Below are 13,908 nucleotides of genomic sequence, written 5' to 3'. Positions count from 1 at the left end.
TCGGTGGTGCTAGGCCCGATCGAGGGCGAACCGGTCCAGACCAATGCCCGGGACCCACTTATCCCGCTCCATATTCCATTGCCGCGTGAGCAGGTAACCGGCGGTCGGCTACTTGCCTTCTTAAGAGCTCAGATTGACAGTCGTCGTCTGGAGACGGTAACTATCACTCTTGATTTTCTCAGGAAATCCTCCGATTTTGTCTTTGTGGCTTGATTGGCTTTTCTCCAAGTTGTGCAGCTGTTCTGGTTGGGTCCACTGCTTGAGCCCACACTCCCTTAAGTTGGAAACCGGTGTGCTTCACAGTGAAGACGCTTGCTACTCTAGCAAACGGTTGTAATTTTCATAGTAAGGCAAGGGTTTTTTGTCCGTTGAAATTAAGAGATTATACAGAAACGCAGATCTGAATACGAATCAAATTACTACAGTTAGCCGTATCACTACCTTGTATTCTCTCAATCATACGGCGAAACCCCCGGGATGGATCATGGATGAGATTTCCCCATGTTGCAATCTCACATCTCTCCCTTTCCCCGACATCTCCAGACTCCACGTTTTCCATGTGCATTGCAGGGTTTTCTGTCAGGCGGCCGGGCCTTCTCCATCTGGGGTTCGCCCAGTCTGTGCGGTGAGACATTTGCGATCAGCGATGCCGCGATGTTGGAAGCAGTCTCGTACGATGTGCAGTGGGCGCCAAACGTCGCGATGGGGCCGGTTCGTGTGCTCACCGTTCCACGGGTTGGTTCATTGGGGCACCGTTTAATTGGCGTCCGTTGTGGGGGGTTTGCTGTTGGTGAGTCCCCGCTCGCTCCAGATTTCTCCAAGAGTTTTTTCAATGGGGGCGGCCACCCCGCTCATATCATTTCCCCTCATTGTACCCTGGACGTGGAGTGCTCCGTACGGGTTTACTCCGCTTTGCGCAGAGATGTTTTTGTTCGGACTCGCTCCAGTTTGGGCGCTGAGATTTCACATGGTTCCAGACCTGGCCTGGTTCAGCTTCTGGTCCATATTCAGAATTGAGGACTTGGATTGTGGGCTAGTGGATCTGGGAACGCGTGGGCGGTGCGCGGAGAGAACACCGGGCCTCTACATTCAGCCCGAGGACCGTGGGCGTGGGGTAACCAGCCAGGGGGATTGATGGATACGGTGAAGTTGGAAAAGATTTTTGAAAGAGATTTTGGTATGACTCCATTGCGAACCCGAGGACTTGGCAAGCCTCCAGTTTTTTCTCTTGTTCCTGTTTTCCCAGTTCGGAAGATTACATCTAAGGAAAATGAGAATCCTGCTCGGATGTTGTCCGTCTCGCCCAGGCCCTAATGTCACAACCCGACCCGGGGTCTTATGTGTGACTGCGGCGCAGGAAGGCCATCCCGTTTTCGGGATTTATTTACTTATACAGGTTTAATCTTGACATCGTTCCCGTGGGCCGGGGTCCTCGGCTACGCTACGCCGTGGGATGCATGGCCGGTTTTGGGATGCGCTTGAGATCCGTGAGATGAGGGAGCCGGCGGTGGTCTGATTCCGGGTGCCGGACGAGCGGGATAACATGATTCTGTTCTTGAGAGTTCCTCTGCCCTAGTGTTACAGCAATGTTCTGCGATGATGTCGACTTTTCGAAGAATCTTCGAGCAGCGCGAAGCGTGACGATGCCGGATTTGTCCCCATAGGCCCCCCTTGTAAACCCCCCGTCTCTGAGGCCAACGAGCTGCTGTAAGTATTGAATTTACATTTTTGCTCGAGTAGAGAGTCGGCGCTTTATTCAAGTCGCCTTCCGTAAGAAACATCTTCCGAACGCGATGGCATCACCGCAAATGATAGACTGTGACTGACAAGTTAAGAGCCAGAGCCAGCATCGCACTGAGAAAAGGAAAGTAGGGAGCTACGAGACAGCTCGGTCAGGCAAGTACAGTAATAATCTAAGTTCAACCGTTTTAACTGGGCACTCTCAAACAAGCAAAGATAGCTCCAACCAGGCCAGATGAAGAGATTAATCGAGGCTACCCTGGTCGACTGTTGGTGTTAACCACCAACTTGGCGTGCCCAGCAGTGTCATTTCGTCTCCAGCTCCTACATCTCAGCCTCGGCGAATTCCAGTCCAGCACCAGCAATGTTTGCAAACACCATGATCCCAGCAAATTGCGGGCCTGCTGGCGTAGCTTGAGCAGCAAAGTAGTAACAGATCCGCGACACATAGGATGCGATGTTGGAGAACTCGCCAGTGACGGCCGCTCCTTGTTCCCAGTTCATGTCGCCGCCACCAGCGACATCACGAGCGATTTCACAGAGATGATCAAGTGAAATCATCACTGCTGGTATGGCGAGAATAGCATCAATCCCTGCCCCTTTGACGCGAAGATCACTCGTGACGACCATAGATTGGAATCCCCAGTGGCCGACTTGATGTTGTACTAGTTCGTTGAAGCCAACGAGGGCAGCAACTCTGAAGAGGGTTAAAATTTTGGAAAGCGCACTCGTTGCCGAATCCTCGAGCGGGGCATTCTCTACGGCTATGTCAGCTGCAATAGCAGAACTTTCACCGAGGACGAGTAGGACCGTCGAAAATGTGCTGTAAGGGTTGTCTGCTGCTGGGGCCAAAACCTCACAGTAGTCGACATACGCTGCCATTAGTCTGGTTGTGCTATCTATGAGGTGGCCCAGATGATAGATCTCCTGGCGAAATGTCCGGTCAGCTGGCTTATTGGATCTGGTTGATGTAGGTGACGTGGGTGCTGTGCTGGTCGATGTGACGGATGCAGCCGATGAGATTGAAGTCACAGAGGTCTTGCTTCTGTGGGTGTTGGAGTGTTGCTCTTGGTGGACTATGACTGTGTTCGACGGCTCGCGAATAGCTACGGCTGTAACCATGTGATCTCCCTCCTGCCCGCGAGGCGATTCAGCCCGCGACCTGGATTGCTTTGGTCCTAAACAAGTTTGTAAAGCCTCCCAATTGTCAGCGGCAATAAAAGCCTGGACTTCAGCTTCATGAGCGGCGAACGGAGCCTCCTGGTTGGCGATCTTGTAGATTACCGTGTAGGACATGGCGGGAATCCAGCATACAAGGTCCAAGTAGGACACATCTGGTATTCCAATGTCGTTCAGAATGTCAGAGATGACGGGTATGTGAACTTTTGTATCCAGGAGGCCAATGGCACTGTCAGCAAACTCGATCAGGACGTCGAGCAAGGCGTCGACCACGACCTGGACAGTGGACAGCATAGCGACGCCGACGATCCCAACGAGTTCTTTCAGCACCGCTTCCACCGTCATGGACGGGAATCCCTCGGCCAAGCTCTTGAGCTGAACATAAGCAGCTGAGAGAGTCTGGCCCTCCTTTTCGAGCACGTCAAGAAGACAGTTGACGGCCTGATGCGACTCATCGCGTGCCATCTTGGGGGGCGTCCCCACCACTGTCAGATTCGCGCCATGGTTTTTGTAGTGTGTCATCATCATCTGAGATGCCGAGGTGTGCCCCTTTGTAGGATTCGAGGCGTTTGCCGCTGTCGGCTGGGAGGCCTTGCTGCCGAGCGTCTTTGATAAGTCCGTGATGCCTGCCCACTTCTTGACGCTCTCCTCGGCGCTGGCCATCTGCACATCAAACATGGACTTGGCAGTCTGGACTGAGTCTACCTGGTTTTTCAGCCATTGCTTCGTCATGTTGCAAAGAACCTTTTTGGTACGCTCGATGTCATCCCAGTCAAAGAGGAATTCAGCGAAAGACATGAGCTTCTTGATACTAATCTTGATGGCGTTGAAAATCCACTCCGCCGCTCCGACAATGGCTTCGACCGAGGTCAATGCGGCGCGGTAGACTTTACCGGAGATGGTGGCTACGAAGTGCCATGCTTCAGTTGCGTCGTCCTTGATGATGTCGATGACATGTTCCACGTCGGATTTCAGCCAGCGGAAAAGGTCACCAGCTGCGATGGCGGCGTCATGAGCCAGACTGTCGACCGAAGACGAGGACGTGTAAAGCGTGTGTGGAACCACGCTCATGCAAGATCTCGGGGTGACTGTGGGCTTGACGAGTCCATACGTTGTGCCGAGTTTGCTGAGGCTGTTCGCGACGTTGGCCACATCGTTCGATGATACAGTCTCCTCTACGAGAGCGGTCCACGTAGGCGTGCCCCTGATGCCGCCAGAGACCGTATTGGTTGGTACTTTGGCGTCCCGGAGGGCTCCTTCGCTACTGAGCGCTGCTACCGTCTGGAATGACTTCTCCATAGGATTGATGGTAATTTCGGCCTCTCCATTGTTACAAGTCACCGTCATGAGAGTGCCGTTGATGCTGTCTTGCAAGGCCTCGACGACTGTCAAGCTCCCGGTCGCATCCGTAGCCACTGTGGCAGGTGCCGGCCCAAGGACGTAGTAGATCCCGTTCATGTACACGGGCGTGCGTGAACTGGTAGAAATCGACAAATTGACGCCAGGGGCTGGAAGCTCATGTTTATCGAGGACTTGGATCGTAGTCGTGTACGACTTGAACTGGAGCGGCTTGGCCTTAGGCCCACTGGCCTCGAGCTTGATCTCATCTGCAGCCCACAACTTCGCGTCTGTGCCGGTGGCCTGCGTCAATCTCTCAAGCTTGCCGGACCCGGATGTGAAGATTGCGTTGCCACCGTCGCTGCGGTTGAGATACGGCGTCATCTGCTCTACGCCGAACACAATTGGCACAGGGACACTCCAAGCCCCTTGATTGTTCAGCTGGCTGGATGGGCAGGAGAGGTAGTACACTTCGTTGCTGGCATTCCTGCCCCAGATCGTCGTTACGCCTCTGTGGGTCATGGCTGCGAGCTCTGAAGTGCCCGAAAGTAAGCTGCTGTCAAGCAATTGTGTAGCGACCGACCCGTCAGTCTGGCGTTCAGCTGGGAAATAGAAGAGAGTCGAGTTGCTGACGGCGAACAAGTCCGTTGTTCCGTCTGGAGAGGCGAGAGAACCGGATCTACGAGCGGCGGCGATGGCAGAGGCCTGCGCGTTCTGTGGCAAGCTGAGGCGGCATGGTAATGGAGGACCGTCACCGAAGGCATTCTCGATGGGCACGTAGACCAGCTGGGCTGAGTTACCGGCGGTGCCGAGAGTGTATACCCCGTCAACGAACCCGCAGGCGACTCTGCCCACGCAGCTCTGATAGTCGCCATGCTGAATGTCTACCGGCAGACCATGCGAGGCCCAGTATCTACCGGATGTCTTTTGAGGGTCAACGTAGTAGCGGGTAATGTCCTTGGTAGCCTTGTTTGACGAGCGGTCGATGTCGACGATGATGTGCTGCCGGCTTCCCTGAGGCTCAGCGAACATGACGCGGACAATGTTGACAACAGACCCTGAACCTATGCCGCCCTCTGCGTCAAAGTCAATGGCAGACCACTGAGGCCTCGCCATCCAGGATGTGTCAGAGCTGGAATTTGAGAGGGAGAGGAAGAGCTTGTCTGAACCACCCTCAGACACCACCAACGCCATCCCAATGGTGCCATCCGTGACGCTCTGTCCCACGTCAAAAGTGCGTACTGACGTGAAACCAGACGAGAGAGCCATGCGGATCCAGCCGGTCTTGGTCGTGCCGCTCTGCTCTACAATCACATTGAAGACGTTGTCCGTGCTCAGCGCGAAGAGCAAGGAGTGGCCGTCTTCAGTTTGGAGAGCTTCGAACTTTGCTGTAGGAGCCACGATGTCTCCCTGGATGTAATTTTGGATCAGATCGGTCGTATGGGTCATGGAGTATGCCGGCGGGCCGGTGGCTTCGGGAAGCTTCGGCGCGGGTCTCGTGGGAAGATTGTCCCACGAAGGGTTGGTTATTGGGGCATCTTCCCTGGGCGGCGGCTGGAAGGGCTTGGTTGGTGCCGTGTAGGTGATGTCGCAGATTAAATCTTGGTGGTTGGAAAATCTGGCTGATGTGTACGTGAACACCTTCCCACCAGGAAACACGAAGTTGTGGGGCGTAGCAAAGTTGATACTCCCCAGCTCCACGCTCACCAGATCTGTAACCTCGGTCTTGACCTCTTTGAAGTGGTCGGTGATGCCCGCGAATGCGTTTCCCCAATAATTTGTTTCAGGGGACTGCGAATTGTCTTGTTTTTGAGACTTATTCTTGTCACGTGTGATATTCAGCTGGCCAGTCTGGTCCACAGACAAGTCGTAGGTGTCGGTGATGGTGACGTCGTATGCATTCAGTGGTGACTGTGTGATACCCTCGCACATCAATGAGACAACGACCCACAATCGTTGGCTGATGGTGATGATACTCCCATCGGCGTTTACCTCACAAGAGTAGTGAGGGACGACTTCGATGCTGTCATAGAATCGACCCCACATCTCTGAGTTCTCGCATTTCCCATCGGGATTGTTGCCTTCGGCCGACCAAGTAATGTCAATAATCCATTCGCCGTTAACAGGGGTTCGCACATCCGTGGTTTGTGGCAGTTGACCAGGAAAAAACTGTACCACTGGTTTCCAGTTGCCCAGGCAGTCGTCATAATCGATCTGAACTTTGGAGGTGAGGCAAGACTTCCGGGCAGACGGCAGGATGATGTTCATCAACTGCTCGGCGAATACGCTTCGCTTGATGGCAATGACACCACTTTCGCTCTTCACATCCCAGGGCTGGACCCAGTTCCAGTAAGGATCCGAGACTTTTGTTGGAGCCTCGTGACAGTTCGTCATACAGAGATGGTTGAGTGTCGCTGCGGCCGCCTGTTCGGGGGTCGGATTGTTGACGACCCGAGCATTTGAGTCCCTGTACCGACTGATGCCCACTTCAACCGAAGTCACCTGGAGTGTGGAAGGATCTGGATGGTCTTCAGCAACGGCGGCAACTGCAAGAATCGGTTTTCCGTAGCTCTTGGCTGCCTTGCTGTAGAGGTCCACGAAGTTCTTCTGCAGGATTTCTAGGACGGGAGAACCGGCTGGAATCCCCACGAAATTGGGTGTGCTTTGATCGGCAGCAGTTTCCAGATCCATGAGAGTCTGCTGAAGACTGTAAGACTTGCTGGGAGGAAGATAGTTGAATTGGGACTTGAGCTTTCCCTTGAGCTCTGGGCGGTGATTAAGATAGGGTGTCTCGAGGCCCCAGTCAAGCCCCTTATTGAGGATGTTGACGCCCGTTTCGATATACCACGGCGATCCAGAGGGCTGGTTTCAGACGTTCCAACGTCCATTTGCGGATGATCCTTCGCTAGTCGTATTCTGAATGACCTGGAACTCGGAGCAAAACATTCGGAAGAGAGACTTGCCGTCACTCTTGCCGAGCTCCAGGACTGGAGGAAGCTCCTTGGGCATCACGCCAGGGGGCACACCAATGCGAATTTTCACGCCAATGACGAAGTTGTTCCGAGTGAGCGCTTCAACTCGAGGGTCGTTCGGCGATGCACCATCTAGGATCTCGAACGGGTTGACCCCATCTGTCCTCTTCAACAGTTCTTCGAGGCTGATCTGGGTTGTGGCATTTCCGTTATTTGAGTCCTGCGGCGGCTATATTAGCAGTCGGTCGATACTATTGATCTCCCACGAGGAATTTTGCCATGTTTCTCCATTTGGGAATACTCACCGAGAGATAGCAAATGAGGTTGATTGGCTGGTTACTTTCCCAGAGATATTCCAACAAGCCAGAGTTAATGCTGGCTTGAGTAGTGGAGACCACGAAATCATATCCGTATCTTAGGTCTGTAAGGTTGGAGTTGCTGGCGTCCATTTCTGAGAGCTTGAATGAAGGGAATAAAATATGACAAAGTAGTAAATCTGATTAAGAGATTGCATAGAAATCTTTTTTGTTATTTGCTCACGACATGCATGGGAAATCGTCTTATTATACGCTATCATCATTACCTTAAAGATATGGGACTGTCTTTCACAAAATCCCCTCAAGCTCTCATGCCCTGCTTATCACCATTTATGCGGTTGCCACCACTTAGATGCCAGGTTCTCTGTCCATCACTCGGCTGGAAGCAGCCTCTTGCACCAATCTGGCTTGGATACTCGCTCATCCCTACTAGCGAGTTCAGCTGTAGTAGCCACAAACTTAAACCAAGTTCATAGCTCGCCACCGACGGCTTTCCCACGACTCCATGATCGCAAATTCAGTGCGAACATTCCAAAGTTCATCGGATGAAAATTCTTCTTCTTCTGAGCGAGTAGTTAGTACGTCGTAGTTTTTGCTTCAACACCGCTGAATTCTTTAAAGCACTTGAATCCCCACTAATTTGTGGCTATTATGTCTTCCGCCGATGAGCCGCGACCTGCAACAAAAGCCATGGTGGCAGGTATGTCTATGCAAGTCTTTACCTTTCTCAACTAAATGCAGATACCTAAACTCATACTGAGAATCGTGATGTGATTAACTTCACATGATGAGACGCCCATTTCACTACAGTAAATTCCTATGGTGGCTTTTCCCATACCCCAAGCACGTTTTAGACACTTTGAGGCGTCAGACGATCTAAGGCTAGCCGCCAAAGCCTAGGGCATAGGTATCCTAAGGTTGGCTTGGAGCTGAGAGATTGCCAAGACAGATCACTCTTTAGGGCAGCCATGTCTCGTAGGTGGCAGGATTTCAAAACAGCACGGCGTTTTTGCCCATGTCCCAAGCTGCACAACCCCGCTGCAGATGACATGCGGTGAGGCCTTCTCGGTCGCCGACACATATCCGTAGTGTACGTTCGTCAACCTGCCATCATTGTCTGATCTGCGTAATTCTGAGACAGAAGGTGATCTTAACGACGCATGCATATCGTTGAGAGGAGGCGAGAGAAACAGGCCGCCCCCATTCCCAGACGCGGAATAGAAATCTACTTCCACAGAACCTAGAACCACGGGAAACATTGTTGCCTCGCGGAACCAGCCGTGAAACGAACCTATCACCCCGCAATGGGGGCTGTTCTAGACGTAGTCTACAACTCAAACGTGGAGACTTTGGCTGAGAATTTGGGAGGGCTTGCGCCACTGATCGACAAGCGCGCCTCGAGCATCCTCAGCGCCCGTCCAGGCGACTGGAATGTCTCACCCGCCCTGATCAGCTGCTCGACAAGTTCAAATCCCCCTCAATTTACAAAAACCAGGGCAGAGAATGGAATTCATCTCTATTGGCTTCGTCGCCCCCTGGCCAACGTTCTCAAGCTCTCAATGCCGAAGACGTATTCCTATACGCATCCGCTTAGTGTCATCGTACATTGATCCCCAAGATAGCCACGAGAGTCACCTCACAATTTATTAATAAAAACATGCAGTTCCGATATCGATGAAATTTCCTTATATCAGCTCAATCCGTTGAGTCTCGCATCAAATTCTGAGTGTACTGTGGCTGCAACCAACACATCGTCCGTGCCAACAACTCATGTTACCTTAGCCGATTGTAAAGGACCATCTGGCTTCGGTTTCAGGCCTGAAAACCATCTGTCGGCGGACTTTTCACTGAGAAATATGGCACAAGAGACACAGAGGCTGTGCTATTGACGCAGTAGTATCCCGTACCTAGCAAAGCCATATTTATTAAGTTTGCTTTCGGTTCCAAAACAGATCTCAATCCCAAGCGAGCAGAAACAGATCCTTGCCAACTGAAAGTCAAAGCGCTTCCAAGTGCCAAAGTTCCACTATTGACGATAAGAACAGGACCAAGCAGGCTGCCGGATGAACTTAATTTCAAGAAATGTGCTCAAAGCCGCTTGCTGGAAAGTTGTCCAGTTGAAAAAAGTCCACGCAATGATTATCCCATCGGTCGACCTATCTGTACACGTGATTCTAGTGGCTTTCAATCATTGCAAATTAATATCGAAACATTGCGATTCCCTCGCTTAATTGGGTCGGAAGTCCCGTCCCGTTGCCTCGTTGGTTACTATTTCGCTGACTGGGAGTGCGAAAGCAAAGAATCGGTATAATTACTCAGTGCACAAGACTTTCTTTATGGTCCGATCCCTAAGCAACTTGGTTCTCGTACCTGAATGATCCTAGAACTTGTTGAATGACAGGGCGGTTTCAGACTCCACGCAGCTGACGGCGCCCGTCATTCGACACCTTGATGCTGACACGAGTCATCGCCAAGATGGAGATAAAGGGTCTGCCTTTTTGTGATCCGTTCCCGAAGCCGAGCTGGATTAGCGGCTTCACTTAATAGCGGCTCGGTTTTAAAGTCAGCAGGTTGCTCGCAAAGCCCTACAGATTTAAGGTTCAGAGTGGAACAACAGAGTCATACAGCATGTCGTGACCTGTTCATCCCGTCGGGGTTTTAATCAATTTGATACCATCCTTTCCTCATCTGAAGTTTATCGAGAGCTGCGGAAAATTCGCTGCATTCAATCGAAGTACATAAGTAAGCTTAATCGCAGCTCATTCATCGGAAGAGAGCTATAGAATTACCATCAAAAACACCACACACCGAGTCTATCATTTTCGCTTCCAACTCGTCAATATGAAGTTCATTCTCCTCCTCGCTTCCGCCGGAGCCGCCATGGCTTTTGTCGAGTGCCGTACACCGACAAACGCTGAGGTCAGTCTTGATCCGAGACTTGCTAGTTGTAAAGTTCCCGTAGCTGACTTTTATAGCTCTTCAAAAACTGCCAGACTCAAGAACAGCGGGATGGCTGCAAGGGCCAGTGCATCAAGCACGTGAGTTATTCAATCAGAACAATGCCCGGCAACAGAACTAAACAGCTTCATAGTGCTCGGATACAACCGCAAACTTGGCCGTCTGCATCGAGTAAGTCTACCTGCACCAACTCATCGATGCTACCATGATTCTAATCAGTGCAATAGCAAGGCAAACAATGACTTTGACTGCGTCTGCGGAACCCAGGCTGGCAGGGGTCCTGGATTCAGCTGAGATGATGAATGAGTCTTTGCATATTCGTTTTAGTGTGGACCGAGCATGGCGTGCCTTGTATTTGAATCAAAAAAAGGGGAATTTTGTCTGAAGAGCACTTCACTTCACCATAAATATCATTTCTTTACCATTGACACTTTGACGATGTTTCCGTGGACTCTTCATATTCCTGAGCCCGAGTCAATAACACGAGCCCCACAGCTCAAACCCCTTAACGTCCGCTATTCTGAGACTCTGCACCACATCCCTACTTCAAAGTCGACAGATGCGATGAATAGGACTGTCCTACATTTAATGCTTCATGACGTTGAGGTTGTTTGTTTGCCTCGGCGCCGGGGATTGTGTTTTTTCTCCACCGGCAAACTTCTTACTTGCCGCGGCCGAATACGATAACCCCTGATCCGGTCCTTGCAGCTGATGGAGGGTTTTTGGATCCCCCCACCTTGTCATGGACCATCGCACTTGCTCGGAATCTCAGAGCGGCAGAATGATTATCGTTTGCAAGCAACGATCGATCACTTTCACACGACTTACCAAGACCAAACTCGGCTTGTTTCGCGAGTCAAATCAGCAAACTTGCCATTGGAGCTTGAAGCTACATGAGCGTGTCACGTTCTTTCCTGTCGAAGGCCTCGTATTGAGATATCACTTGCTGTTAATACTGATACGCACGCTATCGAACGACTAAACTCCTGTCTCCATGCCAGACCCAATTCGCAAAACTCGCGCGTCCGAAAATATCTACAGTAGAAATGAAGAGAATCAAGTAAGGAACTAAGCCTTAAACTTCTTGAAGTTACGTCCACCATCGGCCAGCGCCGTCATGTTGGTGTTGCCAACCTTGATGTACTCCTTCTCCTTGGGAATCGCAGCAATCACTTCGTCAGAGAGGCCAAGAGTATCCTTGACGACCTGCTTCGGGGTAAGGGCCAGCCATTGCGCAACGCTGATGTCCGAGAACTTGGGCGCCTGAAGGACCTCAAGGAAGATAACGTCCTCGGTACCAGTGTTCTCGATGTAATGGCTGTCACCAACCTTCACGTAACCAACATCGCCGGCGGTGAAGTCAAAGGTACGCGAAGCCTCAGGGGCTTCAAAGATTGTGATGCGGCCGGAGCCCTGCAGGAAGTAGTTCCACTCGTCGCTGGTGGTGTGCCAGTGGATCTCACGCATGGCGCCGGGCTGGACGACGACAAGGGCAGCCGAGAAGTTCTCCGCAATGGGGAACGTTTGCGGGTCGAGGATCTTGACGGATCCGCCGGGGACTTGGAAGGGCTTTTGTTGCGACCAATGGTAGGTGTATGATTCAGCACCAGTCAGCGATCCTGCTGATGAGGTCTGGTTCTGCTGCTCAATGTCCTTTGGCGCAGGTGTACCATTGAAGATCTGGAAATGAGTAAGCTAATGCACCAACGTGCCAAATCATCTTTTGACTTACATAAAGCTGATCCTTGGGGATCTTGTCAAATGCAGAAACATCCGTCTTAAGATTCTTGGAAAGAACGGACAAGGGGTTCCTCAAGAATAGCTCAGAAGCGAGGAATGTGTTCTCTTCGCTGAAGCTTCCCTGGTCGAAGACGAGGAGGAACTCTGTGCCTTGGTCAAACGCCTGAATGCTATGAGGGACCCCCTTCGGGAAGAACCATACATCGCCTATGTGACTTGGTTAGCTTTCTATGAAAACGAATCAGGTCGAGAGAAACATACCCTCGCACACATCGTCGACGAAGCTCTTTCCATCCTCATTCATCGCTGCGATGCGACAACATCCCTTGAGCATGAGCGCCCACTCAGCGGAGGTGTGCCAGTGAAGCTCGCGGTAAGCGTTAGGCTGCAACTTCATATCGACACCCGCCATGGCAGAAGCGACGGGCAGAACTTTAGTGTTCTGCTGCCGCGCCCAGCCGGCGCCCTCTTGGCTGCCGAGACGGTTATGCGAAAGGCCCAACGGCCACATGGCGTTCTCGACATCGCCCTTGTCGGTGCCGGGCGGGGCAAAGAGATCGGGGTTTAGCTTCTCATAGTCGTAGGTTCCTGCGGGAATTATGTGTTAGCGCATCTCTTCCCTGCAATGATCAATCTCCCTTCAACGCCTCCCCGCTAGGGATGCAACGTACTTGGGCCCGGGTCCGGAGATCCTAGTCCGCCGCGGATCGGTTGCGGGACGTCGACACCATCAAAGTTCAGGTACAAGCCGAGCTTTCCGTCTGCTTCCTGGCCGGGCACGAGTGTAACGTCGTCGACGTTGGCGGAGCCGCCAGTCTCGGGGTCAGGTCGCGCTGCGTTGCCTCCGAGAAGGCTAGAATCTCCTCTGAGACTTCCCGTAGGTGTAGTCACGGTGGGAATGGGCGGATCGACACCGCCAACGGGGCCTTTGTTCTCGCCATAGTCTCCCATTCTATTCAATTGTTGGCACAATCTCCTGGTAGTCGCGTGCTCGTGGGAGTACTTACTGTGGCGCCGGAACGGCATAGCTCTGCGGCAGAGCCGCAAGCAAGCTAGCGAGGAGGAAAGCACCGTGGGTATACATCGCGACGGAGAATAAACTGGAAGAAGACGAAGTCGAAAAGATTGCGCTGTAACGAAAGACTGGTTATTGAGTGTCTGTTTGCAAGATGATCTGGAAGCTGATGATTCTGAGATGGAGAACAAATTCCTTACAGACCGGATTGAAGGGCCTTCTTATACCTCGCATTCGCCATAAGACGAACTTAGAACCTGCCTCCAAAGCCTCCCAAAGCACACAAACGACATATGATGGTTCCCGAGCTAGCTATGCCGTGCCTTGACCATCTGCCAGCCTACTTCCCCTCACCCAATCCATGCCATTTACTATCACAAGGCGGAGTGGAATTCGGCGGGACCGATTAAGCTCCCAGCCTTGGCGTCCGGACCGCGATATGTGGATGACATGGGGCTAGCCGCGTGGAGCACGAGCAGTGCAGTAGAAGCCGGGGGCAATAGTAGTCTAGATGACGCGTTTTTGCTCTTTTAGGTCTATCGCGAACAGTGAGACGGTTAGCACGGGAAAGGCAAAGACCCACGCACGGTTGTACGGCACCGGTGTGGACGAACATATTGATCTGATCAACAGCTAGCCACATGCTACC

General features: G+C 52.0%; 3 protein-coding genes across 3 annotated transcripts; 1 reads left to right on the top strand and 2 right to left on the bottom strand.

The window, feature by feature from the left end:
• Nucleotides 1–2,064: 2,064 nt before the first annotated feature.
• HER10_EVM0007528 (uncharacterized protein) lies at nucleotides 2,065–7,678 on the bottom strand (the record flags this gene model as incomplete). The annotated part of the gene is made up of 3 exons (XM_035477082.1): nucleotides 2,065–7,119; nucleotides 7,183–7,449; nucleotides 7,535–7,678. 3 exons carry the CDS (start codon nucleotides 7,676–7,678, stop codon nucleotides 2,065–2,067), a joined length of 5,466 nt encoding a protein of 1,821 aa, XP_035335094.1.
• Nucleotides 7,679–10,133: 2,455 nt separating this feature from the next.
• HER10_EVM0012448 (uncharacterized protein) lies at nucleotides 10,134–10,894 on the top strand. The gene is made up of 4 exons (XM_035481844.1): nucleotides 10,134–10,465; nucleotides 10,522–10,584; nucleotides 10,638–10,675; nucleotides 10,732–10,894. Exons 1-4 carry the CDS (start codon nucleotides 10,388–10,390, stop codon nucleotides 10,796–10,798), a joined length of 246 nt encoding a protein of 81 aa, XP_035335453.1. The 5' UTR covers nucleotides 10,134–10,387; the 3' UTR covers nucleotides 10,799–10,894.
• A 572-nt stretch (nucleotides 10,895–11,466) lies between these two features.
• On the bottom strand, nucleotides 11,467–13,528 carry HER10_EVM0006042 (oxalate decarboxylase family bicupin). The gene is made up of 5 exons (XM_035475640.1): nucleotides 13,252–13,528; nucleotides 12,916–13,196; nucleotides 12,506–12,832; nucleotides 12,237–12,451; nucleotides 11,467–12,184 (listed from the first exon to the last, which is right to left on the bottom strand). The coding sequence occupies exons 1-5, from the start codon at nucleotides 13,326–13,328 to the stop codon at nucleotides 11,573–11,575; spliced, it is 1,512 nt and encodes a 503-aa protein (XP_035334992.1). The 5' UTR covers nucleotides 13,329–13,528; the 3' UTR covers nucleotides 11,467–11,572.
• Between the last annotated feature and the right edge of the window lie 380 nt (nucleotides 13,529–13,908).

This window comes from Colletotrichum scovillei (genome assembly GCF_011075155.1).
Source record: "Colletotrichum scovillei strain TJNH1 chromosome Unknown Contig00004, whole genome shotgun sequence".
Classification (NCBI taxonomy): domain Eukaryota; kingdom Fungi; phylum Ascomycota; class Sordariomycetes; order Glomerellales; family Glomerellaceae; genus Colletotrichum; species Colletotrichum scovillei.
Note: the sequence above shows the minus strand (reverse complement) of the source record. Positions and strands in the feature narration are given on the sequence as shown.